At 40.6% G+C, this 18,305-nt stretch overlaps 1 protein-coding gene across 13 annotated transcripts in view; it reads left to right on the top strand.

Moving 5' to 3' along the window:
* Window positions 1-18,305, top strand: part of TRPM3 (transient receptor potential cation channel subfamily M member 3) — a 468,388-nt gene that overhangs the window by 362,537 nt on the left and 87,546 nt on the right. For all 13 annotated transcript variants that reach the window (XM_030003866.1, XM_030003862.1, XM_030003868.1 and 10 more), the window contains exons 7-8: window positions 10-184; window positions 14,645-14,768. In XM_030003866.1, the coding sequence (XP_029859726.1) occupies window positions 10-184; window positions 14,645-14,768 (299 nt within the window). The remainder of the gene's footprint in view (window positions 1-9; window positions 185-14,644; window positions 14,769-18,305) is intronic.

Here is an 18,305-nt window from a genome sequence, read left to right as displayed (position 1 = left end):
TTACTCCAGGAATTGGTCAAGGGGTTCCAGTGGTGGCCCTCATTGTGGAAGGAGGTCCCAATGTTATCTCCATCGTTCTGGAGTACCTGCGAGACACTCCTCCTGTTCCTGTTGTGATATGCGATGGCAGTGGCCGGGCATCTGACATCCTTGCCTTTGGTCACAAATACTCTGAAGAAGGAGGGTAAGTCATTTCCTAGTGTGTGTTCTTTCTCCATCTACAGGTTCAATTTGGTGGTAAGAGAGAGACTAGGAAATTATTAGCAATACACTGCAAAAGCAATACCTTCCTCACGTGGCTGCTTCCATCATCGATACAGGTGAAATATTGAAGACATCCAGAACACAAAAGAGGGGAGAATTAAAGCAACACTAAGGAAAGTCTACAGAATAGAACAGTGGTGTAGAAACTGTATCATATGGTTACTTGCCATGACATGTTAATACCTTGACAAGTACAATGTATGGTATCTTGCAGTTGCAGGTCAAGGGATTCAGTCAAAGGGCATGGGGAATTATTTTCACTGGCTTAGGTATGCTATGTCATTATAATATAGCGTACTGCTGTCTTCAGGTTTCATTTAGCCCTATATGTTCATATAAGCTAGTTTGTATTCACCTTGCCTATTGGGCATGATTCTGCACACCTATATTAACACATGACTGCTGGTGCACTGATCTGTTTGCACTGTCCCACCTTTCTCTGCAGACTCGAGGTGAGACAAGGATAGTATTTAACTTTTATTATAGAACATTCAAGTGTGTTTTTTGTTGATTCAGGCTGTAAGCATGCTTTGCAAGTTCCAAAGCACTTATTATTACTGAATGCCCAAATCTTCAATGTTCTTTGTTCTTCTTTACCCCCAAAAAATATGTAAACAACCATAGAATCACAGAACAGTTGAGGTTGGAAGGGACTTCTAGAAATCATCTGGTCCAACACCCCTGCTCAAGCAGGGCCACCTACAGCCAGTTGCCCAGGATCATGTCCAGATGGCTTTTGAATATCTCCAAGAATGGAAACTCTACAAGCTCTCTGGGCAAACTCTGCCAGTGCTCAGTTACCTACACAGTAAAAAAGTATTTCCTGATGTTCAGAGGGAACCTCCTGTGTTTCAGCTTGTGCCCACTGCCACTTGCCCTGCCATTGGACACCACTGAAGAGAGTCTGGCCCCATCTTCTTTACACCTTTCCTTCAGATATTTATATATATTGATGAGAACCTCTCTGAGCCTTCTCTGCTCCAGGCTGAACAGTCCCAGCTCCCTCAGCCTTTCCTCATACATGAGGTGATCCAGTCCCTTCAACATCTTAGTGGCCCATCGCTGAATGCTCTTCAGTATGTCCATGTCTCTTTTGTACTGGGGAACCCAAAACTGGACACAGGACTCCAGGTGTGACCTCCCCAATGCAGAGGAGAGAAGGATCACCTGCCTCAACCTGCTGGCAGCGCTTTTCCTAATGCAGCCCAGGATAGCATTAGTCTTTGTTGTTGCAGTGGCACATTGCTGGCTCATGTTCAACTTGGTGTCCACCAGGACCCCCAGGTCCTTTTCTGCCAAGCATCTTTCCTGCTGGGATGCCCTTAGCATGTACTGATACATGGGGTTGTTCCTCCCCAGGTGCAGGACTTTGCATTTTCCCTTGTTGAACTTCACAAAGTTCCTGTCAGCCCATTTCTCCAGCCTGTCAAGGTCCATCTGCCAAGGTCCATCTGCCAGAGGGCAGCACAACCCTCTGGCATATCAGCCACTCCTCCCAGTTTTATATCATCAGCAATCTTGCAGAGGGTACACTCAGCCCCATCTTCCAGATCATTAATAAGGATGTTGAGCAGGATTGGATCCAGGATTGGTCCCTGGAATACACCGCTAGTTGCTGGCCTCCAACTAGACTTCATACCACTAATCACAACCCTCTGGGTCCAGCCATTCATCCAGTTTTCAATTCACCTCACTGTCTGCTCCTCCAGCCCATACTTCAACACCTTCTGTGAGGATCTTATGGGAGACAGTGTCAAAGGCCTCACTGAAGTCTACCTAGAAAATATCCACTGCTTGCTCCTCATCTACCAAACTTGTTATTTCATCACAGACAGTGATCAGATTATCAAGGACGACTTTTCCTTGGTGAATCCACGATGATGACTCCTGATCATCTTCATGTGCCTGGATATGGTTTCCTGGATTAGCTGCTCCATCACCTCCCCAGGGATCAAGGGGAGGCTGACCAGTCTGCAGTTCCTTGGGTCCTCCTTCTTGCTCTTCTTGAAGATCCTGTGACCACTGTTTTTCTCTTGTCCTCATGCAGTTCTTCCAGTTGTCATGATTGTTTAAAGATTATGGGGTGGCCTGCCAATGATATCACCCAGCTCCCTCAGCATTTGTGAGTCCATCCCATCAGGGCCTGTGGACTTATGTATGTCTGGTTTGTTTCAGTATTCCTTGACCTGATCCTCTTCCACCAAGGGTATGACTTCCTTCCTCCAGAATTTCCCCCCTGGTCTCTGGGGCCTGGAATTGAAGAAGGCACTCAGTTCTTTAGCCTTTTCCATGTCCTATGTCACCAGGTCCTCTGCCCCATTCATTGAGCCTGTAGGAGGTGATACTTGAATATTAACCAGCTTTCTTGGGTCCCTCTTCCCTCTGGGTCTTACCCTGTAGGCCTCATCCAAGCACCAAGCAAATCCCCAAAGAAGCTAAAGTCTGCTCTCCTGGAGTTCAGGGCTGTGATCTTGCTTTTTGCCTTCCCCCTCCTCTCAGAATCTTGAAATCCACCATCTCATGGTCACTGCAGCTGAGGCTGCCTTTGACCTTCACATCCCCATTGAGTCCCTCTTTGTTGGTGCATATGAGGTCCAGCAGAGCACCTCTCATTGGCTGCTCTGTCACTTGGGTCAGGAAGTTCTTGTCAATGCACTCCAGGAACCTCCAGGATTGCTTATACCCTGCTGTGTTGTCCCTCCAGCAGATATACATCAGTGGTGTTGATTCTCCATAAGGATGAGGGCCTGCGAACATGAGGCTGCTCCTAGCTGTCTGTAGAGGGCCTCATCCACTTGTTCTTCCTGGTCATGCAGCCTACAGCAGACACCTAGTACAATGTCACCCTTACCTGTCTTTTCTTTAAGCCTAACTCATAAACTCTCAGTTGGCTCATCATCCATCCCCAGGCAGAGCTCCATGCACTCCAGCTGTTCTCACACAAAGGGCAACTCCAACTCCTCATCTTCCCAGCCTGTCTTTCCTAAGAGCTTGTATCCCACTATTGCAACACCTCCAGTCATGGGAGCCACCCACCATGTTTCTGTGATCCCAACAAGATTGTAGCCCTACAACTGCACACAGATCTAACTCATTATGTTCATTTCCCATACTGTGCACATTAGTGTACAGGCACTTTAGAGAGGCACCCCACCATACTGATTTCCCAGAAAGGGCTTTGGGGATTTCTCCATAACGGTGCCCTGTAAGCACTTTCTTGCTTACATAAAAATGGTGAAGGTGAACCCGCTTAAACTCCTTTTTGTTGATTTTGTGATCCCTTCCCATCATGTCACTCCCGGCTCTTTGCTCATCAGCCCTGTGTATCACGCTCTCACAGGGCTGCTGGTGACTCTCGCTCCCCCAGCATTCCTATTTTAAAGGCTTTCTTACCAGGTCAGCCATTTCAGCAAAGGTAACTTTGCCCTGCTTAGCGAGGTTGATCCCATCTCTCACAAGCAGACAGTGATCTGCAAACATGGTCCCATATCCATAGAACGCTGTCACCAACACCAGCTCTTCAGCCAGCTACTGACCTGTATTATCAGTGTCCTTCTCCCCACACCATTTCCTCTGACTAGCAAGATTGAGGTAAAAACACCACCTGGGCTCCCATGCCCATGACTTCTGCTCCCAGAGCTCTGTAGTCACTTTTGATACTCTCCAGGTTTCCCTTCACAGTATCATTGGTAACCATGTGAAAGAACAGCAGGCAGTAGTAGTCAGATGGTCAGACAAGCTTTGGCAGTCCCTCCACAACATCCTGGTTCTGGGCCCCAGCAGGCAGCAAACCTCTCTAGTTGATAGGTCAGGTCAAGAGATGAATGTTTCTGCCCCTTGCAGCAAGGGGTTGCCCATTATAATCACTCACTGCTTCTTCCTGGTGGTCTTGCATGGCTTAGGGTCAGGTGATGTAGATCCTTTCCTTGAAGGCACATGTGGCTCCTCTTCAACTTTGAGAGCAGTAAACCTATTTTGTAGTTGTAAGCTGTTAGGTGGGGCAGGAGCCTTACTCTTGGTGTCAGCAGTCACCAGCTTTCGTCCTTTGCCTTGTCCAGAGGTTACACTTACCTAAATACTAGGTGTGTACACTGCCTGCACCTCTGTTGCAGTTGGGGTTCTTCAAGCTGTTGCATCTCGGAGAAGATCCTGTCTATCTCCTTTCCATCTTCTCTGATGCTGTGTAACCCGCTCACTTCCTTCCATAACTCCTATGTTTGGTGGCATAGCTCCTCTAAGACAGCAGACCTACAGGAAAGAAGGCCATCTCTCTTGGCATCAAAGATAAACCCTTTGGCTTGGGACTTGGAGAACTGCATCCACCACCCAGAGTTCCATCTGCATCCAAGCTTCTGCTCTAGCAGGAGCAGCTACTCCAGCACCTGCCACAAAAATTACCCTATGGCATGTCACCACCATACCCAAGACTTTTTACACTGGAAAAAATTCAGCTGAGGCCACCTTCTTTACACCCTCTTGCACAAGCTGCTGCATCTGTTGGCTGTACTTTTGGCCTGGTTCTTGTATAGGCCTCTCTCATGCACCCGCTAATGGGTGCTTGACCCTCCCTAATAAGGGGTCGGTTGCAAATAAGGTTACAGGCACCCTGGGTCAAGGGCTGTTCATCATGCTCATTAGAAAATGCTGGAGCTTTCTCAGGCCCATAACCTGGCTGCCCTTACCTCATCCTCAGGCACCCTCAGAAGGTTTCCAGGTGTTCTCAGTGATCGTGGACCTTGTCCCCAGAAGCTCCCAAGCAGAACCCATAGTCTGCTGCTCAGAGTAAGAAATAACAAATAAGGGAGGATTTAATAATTTGAGAACAAAACATAAAAGTGGAACCAAAACCCCCTCAGAGTCTTATCACTAAGAGCTATTTCAAGCTTTTTGTCTAAGTAGCTGCAGTAATCTTCCGATCAGGATTCACTGGGAAGGGACTTTTTTGTGTGTGTTAGAGTATGTGAAGATACATATTCACACCTACAACAGAGTTATGCAAATAATAAAACATAAATCTATCAACACTGAGCTCTAGAACAAGCACTGTTATATTTTTTAAAAATAAATGTAATCATGAGCTTGCTCAACCTAAAACTCCTACTGGGGGTAAGATAGTTTTCCACAAATACTTAAATCCAGTTTATATTCAGGTTCATACACAGTCCAGTGCTGCATCTAGGATAGATCTGAATGTGCCAGGTTTCATCTGAATCTTTGAGAAGTTGTTTCGCTGGTTTTGGTGATCTCACTGTTAACACATTTAACATCACCATACTCAAAGATGGTTTATCCCTTTGTTTGCTATGTACCTATACAGTTTCCATCTATTTTGTCTGTGTCCTGATGACATAATGAAAAAGAATACAGCAGAAGAGAATCAATGCAATTTATTTCAATATATAAAGGGGTCTTATAAGAAAGATAAAGAGAGACTTTTTACAAGGGCCTGTAGTGACAGGACAAGGGGCAATGGTTTTAAATTGAAAGAGGATAGCTTTAGTTGGGCATAAGGAAGAAATTCTTCATGATAAGGGTGGTAAGACACTGGAACAAGTTGTCCAGAGAAGCTGTGGATGCCCCATCCCTGGAAGTGTTCAATGCCAAGTTAGATGGGATTTTGAGCAACCTGACCTTGTGAAAGATGTCCCTGCCCACGGCAAGGGGTTGGACTAGATGATCTTTAAAGCTCTTTTCCAACCCAAACCATTCTATGATTCCATGATTCTATTTCATCATCACAAACTCCTGCGTGTAAGAAAGGCAAGTGATAGAATCACTAGAGGCAGAAGCAAGTCATTTCTTGCCTGCAACTCTCAAGCCTGGCTTTGTGAAATCTATTACTCTCCCTTACTATGGGTCTTCTTTCTGTGGTGGTGCCATTCCAGGTGGTGCCTGCAATATTATCAAATAGCATAATTTTTTTTCTGTTTTTTTTTTTTTTTCCCTGTTCACCTTGCACTAAATAGAAAGCACAAACTGTGAAATTTGTAAAGCTAGCTAGTGGGAATTTCTGCTTGTTCACCCTGCTTCAGAAAACATCAGTCTAAAATGCAATGATATTTTTAAGAATACCAGAAGTGAAACAAAAATATTATTTATATTCATAAAAATATTTTAGCCAAATACATTAGACTTCAGATACAAATTGGGTACTTTTCACCCTCTGTAAACTACTTTTGAATAGTACTTAGCAATATGAGGAAAATACTGAACAATTAGCACATTAACAGTTCAACTACTAGCTTTTTCTTTTGGATGGAATCTAAGTAGGTTATACAAAACTGTGTCTATTAGGTTTTAAATCAATGTACCACATCCAAATTGCATGCAGAATTTAATTCTGCAGTCCACTGTGCAATCAGACTATAAAGTTAAAAACCTATTTTAATTCTGGCTGCTGGCTGTGAATCAGGGTCTTCGCCAAGACACAGCATATCTTCCAACTGCTATGCACTGGATATCTGATCTAAATAACTCAAAAACCACATCATTCATGGCAGCAACAGACTCAGCACTTGCATGTTGGTATTATCAAGCTGTTTTTTCGGTGTCTTAAATTCTCACTCATTGCAGACCGATATAGATTCATTTTCTACATAGAAGAATGTGTGGATGTGTGTACTAAGCACTGATGTGATTTTTTAAGTTTATTTGGAAGTTTGTTTCCAGGGGGAAAAGAACTATATTTGGAGGTGAAAGAGGACAAAATATAGCTCTCTGCTTGTGTTTCGGTCAGTGTGGTGCCAATCCATCCTCTCAGAGACATCCTTAAGAATGTTGGACAATTGCGTATCTTCCCAACAGGTCCTTTTGTATTGGGTTTCACAGAATTGTGATGTGCCTGCCTTCCCTCCTCATTATTTATTCTTCCTAATTGATTTCACATAGTAGAAAAAGGAATGATTTTTTATATTAGTCAAGGTGCAGTACCCCTTTGCAATGTCAATGTATGTGCATCCTTGAAAAGACAAGAGACAAGAAGCTTGAATCTTCCTTATTTTAAGGCCTGATTATAGGCTTTCCTCATTAAAGGAAAGTCCATACCTGGACTTGTGCAAAGCATTTGACACTGTCCCACACGACATCCTTGTCTCTAAACTGGAGAGACATGGATTTGATGGATGGACCACTCAGTGGATAAGGAATTGGCTGGATGGTCCACACTCAAAGAGTTGTGCTCAACAGCTCAATGTTCAAGTGGAAACCAGTGACAAGTGTCATTCCTCAGGGGCCAGTATTGGGACCAGCACTGTTTAACATCTTTGTCGGCGACACGGACAGTGGGATTGAGCATACCCTCAGCAAGTTTGCCAACGACACCCAGCTGTGTGGTGCGGTTGTCACACTGGAGAGAAGGGATGCCATCCAGAGGGACCCTGAGGCTTGAGCGGTTTGCCCACGAGAACCTCATGAATTTCAACAAGGCCAAGTACAAGGTCCTGCACATGGGTCAGCACAATCCCAAGCACAAACAAAGACTGGGCAGAGAATGGATTGAGAGCAGCCCTGAGGAGAAGGACTTGGGGGTTCTGGTTGTTGAGAAGCTCAACATGATCTAGCAATGTGCGCTTGCAGCCCAGAAGGCCAACCGTACCCTGGGCTGCATCAAAAGAAGCATGGCCAGCATGTCAACAGAGGTGATTCTGCCCCTCTACTCTGCTCTTCTGAGACCCCACTGGAGTACTGCATTCAGTTCTGGGGCCCCCAACATAAGAAGGACATGGACCTGTTCGAGCGAGTCCAGAGGAGGGTCATGAAGATGATCAGAGGACTGGAGCACCTCTCCTATGAGGACAGGCTGAGAGAGTTGGGGTTATTCAGCCTGCAGAAGAGAAGACACCAAGGAGACCTTATAGCAGCTTTCCAGTACCTAAAGGAGGCCTACAAGAAAGCTGGAGAGGGACTTCTTACAAGGGCACATAGTGATAGGACAAGGAGTAATGGCTTTAAACTGAAAGAGGGTAGGTTTATATTAGGTGTAAGGAAGAAGTTATTCACTATGAGGGTGGTGAGGCACGGGGACAGGCTGCCCGGAGAGGTTGTGGATGCCCCATCCCTGGAAGTATTCAAGGCCAGGTTGGATAGGGAAGGTCAGAAGGAATGGTGAAGCATACCTTGAAGTAAAGATGTCATTGGAGGTAAATCATTTTTGAGGCCTCAGTATCTCATCTGTCTCATTGAAGTTCCAGGGGGAAGGCAAGGCAGATGTGCAGCTTCCCACTGAGCTGAGGTTTCAGCATTACGACTATCAGATATGCAGGATTAATGCAGGTAGTTTTTTTTTTAAGTTTGCCATAACTTTAATATCAGGGACTACATATTACTTTGGTCTGAAAAATTTTGAAGAGTGTTAAGAATGTACAGGGTGCCTACCTTTCTCTACAAGCAAATAAAATTCTCAGTAGTAAGCTGAGTAAGTTCCTGGTACCTTTTATGTCTTAATGACAAACAGGCTATGTACACAGGATAACCTAAATGAGAAGGTGGTTTAAATATAACCTTCCCCATGTGGTAAACTGGAAGAATTATTTGGCTGCTCATCACTGTTGGCCCTAATTTAAAGGTCAGGTTCTCCAGGCTCTGAAACACTTAATTGCTCATTTACTTCAAAAGTTGAAAATGTGTTGAACAGCATTAAGGTGTAAGAATATGAGATCCACCATAAACACCTGAATCTAGTCCCTACTAAGCCCTAAGTGAATATCCTAGTTGTTAATAACTCCCCTCCACATAAAGCCAAAGTATTTTTGACTGTATAATCAAGGATGCCTTCTCATTTCATTGTCTTGCATAAAAGCACCAACTGGAAGTAAAACAACTGTAAAGTGCAACTATTTATAGGATCATTCAGTAGTTTTTAATCCTCAGAGATTTTTTTTAATTAAATGCTGAATTTAAAATGAGAAAAATTAAACACTAGGTTAAAACTATGTCACTTTTTAGACAAATATTTCCTTACAGAATGGGAAATTACTTGCAATATTTGAATGCAGTCTCCAAGCTGAGTTTTTTATAGCATATTAACTACTCCATCAGTTCTACTCCTGCAAACATGAGACCCTTAAGGAATTCAATTCAATGCCATAAAAATTTACTTCTTGCCTAGCGTTCACAAGGAAACATAAAACATTCTTTGTGCTTTAAATGACCATCCTCATATGAGAATCATTGCCTTTGGATTGATCTGTCTCTGCATCCACTGTGGCATAGATTTTAGGCTTCGTAACTGAAGTATACTACTTAAATTGCTTTTTTTCTAATAGGGAAAGTATAGGTATTTTTTACTTCGAGCAAAAGGGATCATAATGTAGGTATGTTGTGGGTCTTTTGATCATGGGTACTATCACATCTGAATTATTTTGTAAGATTGTTTTCAGATTGCATATTTTGACATCATTACTTTTCTCTTGTAACAACGTACTTTGGAAATCAAAAGCTGGATAGAAGGTCATTTCTTTGTTGAAATACAATCATATCTCTTTTGGTGATGGGACAACCATTTAATAAACAGTCAGGGAAAAATGGTGTAGAAGAACAACCACCAGTGAAGAGCTGCAAGTAAAGCTGTTTTCTCATAAAAGCACCCAGAAATCACCCCTGTTTGAATAGAACAAAGGAATAATTACATTTATTTTCTGTCTTTTCTCATAGCAGTTCTATGCAAAATGTGTGGATTTTAAAAGTACGAGAAATTCAGTCAGTCCCACCGAGTTGCACAACTGTGTCTTATTTGTAATTCCAACAGAAGAAAATACCAGCAGAGCCTGTGGTCATGTTTCTTACATATGGTGTGATTGTCTCAAGTGCAAATCATAATTAAAACATAAAATCCCCTAAGCTTCCCATAAAGGAGGGCAAGGAATAGTTTTCACATCACACTGATATTTTATGGTTATATTTTCTTCATCCTGAATAAAAAGAATAATTAAAAAAAAAAAGAATTCACAAATTAAAAGTTAGAAACAGATTATGTGCAGTTCATTGGAGTGTTTCATTTAGAGAATTTCAAAGCATTTTTATGTTTAAAAAAATCTATATTGAATCTGCATTTTTAAATTGGGTTAGAGCATAAATATTTGTAAATCTCTAGTACTTCGTACAACACCAGTACTAAAAATCTCTGGAGAAAAAAAAATGAAATAATTTAGGGAACTGGCTATGGGCCAGATCTTTCAAATACTCTCCAATGTTCACTACAAAATCATAGGCCATGAGTTTGAAAGACTGTAAAGTTATTAAGTGGAATGTCTATTATCTCCTCAAATATTAGGCATGACTTCAAAAAAAATTTCTTTCTGAGGAGCAAGGATGCCAAACCACTGTAATCTTTCTCTTCTGCATTGGCCAAAGCAATGAAGGGAGTTCTGCTTTGCTGTTTAATCTTCCAGCATATCTTGGACAGAAATAGAATGTCACTTTATTTACTTTGTCAATTCAGTGTTTTTAAGTGGCCTCTCCTGATGGATACAAGACATCTTTCTCCCTTTTTCCCATGGTAAGGCCATACAGGTCAGTTCTGATAATCTAATGCATCAAAACTAATGTTGTCATCTTCTTAAAAAAAAAAAAGATTACTCTTAGCAACAATTATGAGTAGATTTGTTTTCTGAAACTAAATGTAGATGTATATAGTTCTACTTTAGATGCCAGATTTTGGACAGTAGGTATCTAAATTCCACCAGCAATCTAGCTCCTCTGGAGGAAAAAAAAGTTGGATACCTGGACTAGTAGGAAAATGAGCTTATCTTAAGTATTTAGGGAATGAAAGAACAGATTTGAACTATGTGAGGAATTGTCATTTTGTTAAATTGTCATTTTGTAGGACATTTCGTTTAGGCAGGAGTGAGTTACCTGCTGTATTGCTTCCATGGCAAATTAAGTGGAAGTCAGGGAATCATGCCATCAAAATGCCCCAAACAGGACTTTATTGGTATGTTGCAAAATATTTTCTGAACTGAAGCCTAGCAGAAAGATGATAAAAATACTACCTTCATCTGGCACTATTCAGTTTTCATAGGGTGGGAGTATGCTGACTTTGCAGAAAGTCATAATCACAAAGTTTCAGTCTGGTAAAGTGGGCGGTTTTACACCTATGGAGGTTCATTCATATGAGGTTCATGATTCATGACAGAGGCTGCTGAATATACTGTTCCCAAGTTAGTGGCCGAGAATCTCCTGTGTTCTAGGTTACAACTCTAATCACAAGACTCAAGGAGCCATCTCTTTTCCCCAAAATCTAAAATTAGGAATCTGTGATTTCAAAAAATGTGTGCTAAAGTTTGTATGTGTAACAAATGCATTTGCATAGTGGATAAATCATCATTCCACCTGCAAGTCCCAGTTATTTTGCTCACAATAGTCTGTGAAGTTACTTGTTTTACACGCATTGGATTTGGTGTATGCATCATAGATTTAGCCTTTAATTGCCTGGCACAGTCTGTATTTGTCCCAGCTGGGTTACACAATTGGGAACTTTGATCTGATACCTTCTAACATTTATAGATTCCTAAAGAGTAAATCTGGTATGTCTTGATATGACTGATTTCAGTTCACACAAAGCTTAACTCGGCTATCATTACATTATGAGGGAGCTTGCTATTACTGTTTTATTTCCGATTACAATCACTTCAAGTTTTTCATCTCACAAAGACATTGAACAGGCTTGCTGTAGAATTGCAGACCAATGAGATGGGGAAAAAAAAGTACTTAGACTAGAAAACTGCATAAATCAAATGATGACAACAGGAAGTTTCTGAGCAGTGGTGCTTCAACAGATGTGTACCCCTGTAGTTAGGGAACCACTTCTTGATACTTTTAAAAAAATAAAAACCTCCGTATCTTTCACATGGAGTGTGCTTTACATGCTGTTTGAACTTATGATATGATATGGTTTCTCATAGCTTTAATTCAGGAAAGGAAAGTGATGGCTGCTTACAAAGCCTCGGGACTTAATTCTGCTTTCACTCATTGCTTACAAAAGCAAATTTCTCATGTTTTCTGTGTGTGTTAGCCTGAGAGAGAGCCAATTTCTGAAAAGAAATTTCAGGTTTGGATACTACAGTTTTTTTAAGGAAAATTAAATTATGATGAGAAAACAGGATGGTTTTCATCCCAGGATCTTTGGAAATGTTTTCTGAAGTTCTGTAATTTCAGATTCTTCCAATTCCATGTATTTTTTCATAAACTTTGTATACTTTTCATACTTTTTCATGCACTTCACTTTCATGTATCATTTCCAAAGGAAATTAGAGCTTTATTTAAATCTTAGATTCTCCAGCTGATGTTTTTAGGAAACTTATTATTAGTGATTAACCCCTTTTTTCATTCTTAGTTTGAAGGATGGAAAATTGCATAGTTCTGAACCACTTATATTTACGTTGATAACACCATTTTGTTAAGAACAGCCTTCTTGATTAAATCAAATTTCCAACTGATGTTTTTTTAAAGACCCTAAAATCGGGCTCCAGAATTTCTATCATATATGACCTACTAATCTGCAACTCAAAGTATGTTGGTGCTCTTCAGGGTGTCAGCCTTTCCAAGTTGATTCTCTTTACCATGGAGTGAATCTACATTTCTACCTGTGCTCTGACATTTTGTTTCACGTTCCCATGTGCTTGCACCATCCTTGCTTCTATACAGGAGATCAGGTTATTTTTCTCATAATCCTCTGCTGTCAGCTCTCATTGCTGCCCACCAACAGGTGGGCTCATCGTATGTTGCCTTTTTGTGAGGGAAGCAGGTCACAATGCAGGGAAGGAATGCTTACACAGTGAGTGAGCAGTAAGTGCAGTGTTATCACCTCTCCAGTATCCCAGGAAAAAGCACATCTGGGGCCATACTGCTCCTCGATGAAAAGAGGAAGTGCAGAGGTAGACTCTCCATTCAAGAGGAGTCTGTAATAAAGTAGAAGACAACAGGAGGAGCCAGGCATAGAAAGAACAGAGATCCACAGTGTGGTCTAAAACCCCCTGTAAATTCCTTTTAATCCAAACACGTTGACATATGCCTTACAAGATTCTTTGTGAAGTGGAAGTCCTACACAACAGGGATATTTACAATCAAAGTCAAATTTAGAGAGTAGAGAACATATGCACTCCATATGTCAGGCCTTCTGTATTCTCCTATGCACCTCTATACTTCTTTCCCATTCCCATTCATTGTCTCTTCTAAAGACACGTTTGCTGTAGGTATAAAGACTAGATAGTTACATTGTATTTGAAATTCAGTTGCGTAATGAATATCCTGCAGTCTCATTTGGGCTTCCTTACTGCAGAGAAGTACAGGCAACTTTTAACAATAGTGTGAAATAAACAGGGGTTTGGTCATTGTTCTCCCAAAGCAGCTGCCATAAGCTAACAATGACTTAGATACTGTGCTGCTTCTGATAATTCTTTGCAGTTGCTGCAGGGCTAAATCTTGTTTATCTTCTGTCATAAAATATGAGTCATGAAGATTCTCTGATTTTCATTCCCCAGATGATAAACAATGACTTATCCTGTAAAACATTCTGACTCAGCTAATTTAAAACACTCAGTTACAATTTTTAAGTGAGAAAACTGCTATAGTGTAGAAGCTTTCATACATCAAAAGATACATGTTCTAAATTAAAGCCCACTGTTTTGTAAGACATTAAGAACAGCAATATTTCATCCAGAACAGTCCTGAGGAATAGGCTTTTTGATATCAAGGGGTAAGGTTCAGGTACTAATATTCCATCTAATATTACTATTTATTTCTGCTGTTGGGGCACTTTTTGCAAGTACTAACATTAACACAGAGGAGGAATATAAAAATGGTTACTATTTAAACTCCTGGAAGATCAGTATGAACAAAATGGTTTCTTCAGGTGGACTTAGAGAATTTTTTTCATTTGTTTTTTTGCCTGGTCCTGTGCAGCATCAATAAAGTGAGTTGAAACTGTTGGGATATTCTAGCTAAAATCAAAAAAACTGACAACACAAATGCTCCCAGTTTCATAAAATGAACCATGAGTTGAATTCTGCTAACTCTACTGATAAGAAGAGGCCTTCATTTCACCTAGAAGTGTGGGTCTCCCTCAAATCCAGACTGCCAATGCGGTTCTTGTTTTTGATAGGAAATCCCACAGAGCTGATGGTTTGAATGACCTTCTGTCATGCCGTATTTGGGAACTGAAATAAAAACTTTGGAGATGAGGGACCCCAACATGATCAATGAGTTTTTCTAGAACAGTGTTTTCCAATTTGTCTGTGATGGTTTCAGCAATTCATGTCCTTCAAACCTGTCCAAAACAACCTGCGGTGATTTGTTGTCTAGCTCATTTGTTTGACCCTTGGCTGAAGTTGTAATGTTCCCTCAAGTCTGTTTTTCTACTTTATTGTTTCTTTTTGAATTTCAGACTTATCAATGAGTCTTTGAGGGACCAGTTGCTGGTTACCATACAGAAGACTTTCACATACACCCGAACCCAGGCACAGCACCTCTTCATTATCCTCATGGAGTGCATGAAGAAGAAGGAGCTGGTATGTTCACACTTTCGTTAGAGGCAAAGAAAGAGCTCAATGCGTTGTTCTGATCAAGTCTTTCAGGTCCCTGTTGAATGATTTCACAAATCTGATCACTGTGAACCAGACTCTAAAAAGATATTGTATCATGCTGACTTTTGTTTGCTTTAATCTATATTTTCTCATTTAAAGTGATTAATCCAACAGATCTGTTCCCTTTGTAAATTCCTCTACATTTCCTTTGACAGGACAAAATCCAGCTAGTAGAGTATGGATATTACTACTTTTCAGTCATCCTCAGGCATATCATGATTAAAATTCCACTTCATTCAACTACAGAAGACCTCAGAACGAAGTGTAATTGTTTATCTGTCACTTGGATCGAATTTTAAAGATGCTGTAGAGTTGCACAAGGATCACTAGGACTATTATTTTATTGTGAAGATGTGTGACAGGAAAAGAAAACAGCTTGTCCCCAAGGCTTCTATTCTGCAGTGGCAATGCTGTCCCTTTAATAGATACTTATACTTGATTGAAGAACACAAGATAGTTCAACAATTTCTTGGAGCTCCATGGGGCTGCTTTTGCAGAAGCATTTTTGAAGCAAAATCACATTGTAAAAAACTTGGGATTCAATTCCAGGGATTTTTTTTTTCTTAAAAACTGACGGAATAGACATGCTTCCATTTTGTAACTTAATCTTTCTTCTAAGCTTTGTTTTCGGTTCATCACGCAGCTTCCTGGAATTCCAGGCTGATAGCAGTCTGCAACACTTTGTGTAGGGTAACACTCAAGAGGAAAGATTGACTCAGTTGTTTTACAGAATTTTCATTTTCTGAAACTGTTTGAGTTTTATGTGACTTCGTCCTCTGCAGTGCCTTTTAATTTTAGTTGAAAATATGGCATACGGTAATTAGTACCACTGGAGGGGAATGGGGAAAAATGGTTAGGAAGTGTTAAAAAAAAGGCTGCCCTTCTAGACAGAGCTGTGCAAAATAGAAGATATTTCTTTGTATGGTTTAACTTGTCAAAAGTGCAGTGTTCTCTTCAGTAACCAGCAGTTCATGCATCCATCAAAAAGTGGTCAGCCTTCCTCATGCATAACTAATCATTTACATGTACCACAATCACCTGGGATGTACCTTGGTCAATGGCAGAGAGGAGAGGATCCCAAGGACAACTTTTCAGGGAAGACATGGCAGCAATCCACTATGCCATTGCAATGTAGGTTGTTGATGGAACTAGACATACAGCAGTCCCTGCTGCCTTCTTCCTCCCACAATCAGAATTCAAACTGTTTAACAGACTTTAGACACCCTTAGCTATTCACAAGCGGTCGGTGCAGCCCGTAAGGTATAGACTAGTCATGCCTTCCCTAGGTGAACTACATCAAGATAGATGGTTCTTTTTTCTTTCTTTTTCTTTTTTTTTTCCTCCAAAATCTCCTTTGCGTTAAAGACTGTCAGAGAAATATACCATGCTACAGAAATACTTTTCATATCCATTTATGATTGTCATGATGTACCATGACCTCCACAGCACTTGAGTTTGCTTTACATGTGTAGTACATATGTGCCTCAGTCTACCTTAATGTTGACTTTGCTGTAACTTTTCTTATCAATGATTAGCAGAGAGAACCTCCTTAGGGAAACAGCATTAATTCTTTTATGCCCATTTCTGTTAATGTAATAATAAAGTAATAGTAATAGTAATAATATGTACGTATAGGACCTACTTGTGAACCAGTGTTCTGCATGCAAACATAAAAAACATACTTAATGATAGAAGATGGAAGAAAGGAATGAGGAAGAGAGGGGAAAGAGAGAGAGACCAAAAGGGAGGGAGCAAGGGGGAGGCAGGAAGGCAGAAAGGTAGGAAGGAACAAAGAATAGAAAGTAGAGACAGATGTTGAATTATCAAGACTGGAAAAATGCAATTTTGGATTGTTGCAGACATCTAAATCCAGAACTGGAAGAAACTCTGCTACTGCAAAGTTAACTGTGAAGTTTTTGTCTGCAGTATTCACATCAAGATTTTTATTCCAAGCAAGACTGTGCATTTGTTACAAGTTTCTTTGGAAACATGTAACCTCTGTCACCACTGACATTCTTTACCTGCACATCTTGTGAAGAGCTATTAGCCAGAAGATAGTTTGCCAAAATTAGGTGTTCTGAATTTGAATTTGTACCACTAACCCAACCATATATAAAGAGAAAACATTAAAACAAGTATTTCTCTTTGGTACCTCAGTTGTACTGAGAGTGTTAATTTTAACAGTGGTATACTAGAAAGATTTTATGTCTGAGGTGTGGTTGCTAGGCTAATGGTGTCCTTTAAGACTCATAACCTTGTACATGAATGTAAAAGAAAGGTGATACTCATAATGATGAAGATAGCATTACTAGAGGAGATGGATGACCTTGGAGGTGTGAAGCATTCCCAGGAGTGAGTGGTGACTTCACTGGTTCTACAAAGCCAGATGTTCCATATTTCTATATCTGTCCCACCTCTTGTCCTTCCTCAGGCTTGACCTTCTGATCTAGTTGTGTATAAGACAAAACAGCTGATGAACTGACTTCATCATTAGTCTGATCTCTCCTCTCCCTAAAGAAACAAATAGAAGGAAAATGCAAAAGATTGTCTCAGAGAAATCAGCAGCAGCCAAATTTATCATGCCTGTTTTCCCTAAGTTCGTGCTCAGTGTGCCTGACTGTCTGACTTAGTGGCTGCTGAATTCATAGGGAACAAAGTAGACAGTGTAAGAGAGGCTTGTCATATTACAGTCTGCTGCTAAACAATTAAGTGCAAACAGGCAGGAAGATGCTCTTCTAGTAAAGTACATAAATGCAGATGAATCACAGATGTAGAGAGAGAAAATAAAATGCAAGTTAATCTCTTGAAAGGAATAAAAAGCTATCTTTTAAATAATTTTTCCTAGTCTACCTACTTAGAATGTGTAAAAAGACTGGCATTTCTTTTATAAATTTGACATAAGTGTGGTGGCCAGGGAAAAAGCATAATCTAAACAAAGATTATTCCCCTCACAGAACACCAGATTTTTCAAGTTCTGACATTTGGGACTTCACTCTTAAAGAATGGTCTGTGAATTGTATGCCCAGGGACCATCATTATTATGATGTACAATGTTCCATTTATTTGATAAAGTGTAAGTTCGTTTGTTGAATAAAATCTGAGTATACAAGCTGGATGATAAGGTGAGACCATAGCAGAGGAAAGATCTAAGTCTGTTAGGTTTGCAAGACAGAGCAAATTCCACTTCTCAATTTAATGAGTGGTTTTTATTAAATCATAAGCTTAGCTGTGTTGATACTGCAAGCATCAGTCTTTATATTCAGAAATGTATTTGGACTAAGGTGCTTAATGAGGTCTATGTATAAAAATCTATTTAAAATGAAGTAGACTATATAGGTCTGTATATATAACTGTAGATTACAATGGTAGGAGAGTGTTTTGTATATAATTCATGGTGAGTCTCTACTGTCACATTTACCTAGAATTCTTTAAAAAAGTTTATGCTAAGAAGTTCCTAAAATA

Source organism: Aquila chrysaetos, chromosome Z (assembly GCF_900496995.4).
Source record: "Aquila chrysaetos chrysaetos chromosome Z, bAquChr1.4, whole genome shotgun sequence".
NCBI classification, from domain to species: Eukaryota; Metazoa; Chordata; class Aves; order Accipitriformes; family Accipitridae; genus Aquila; species Aquila chrysaetos.
This window is presented reverse-complemented; position numbering and strand designations above follow the sequence as displayed.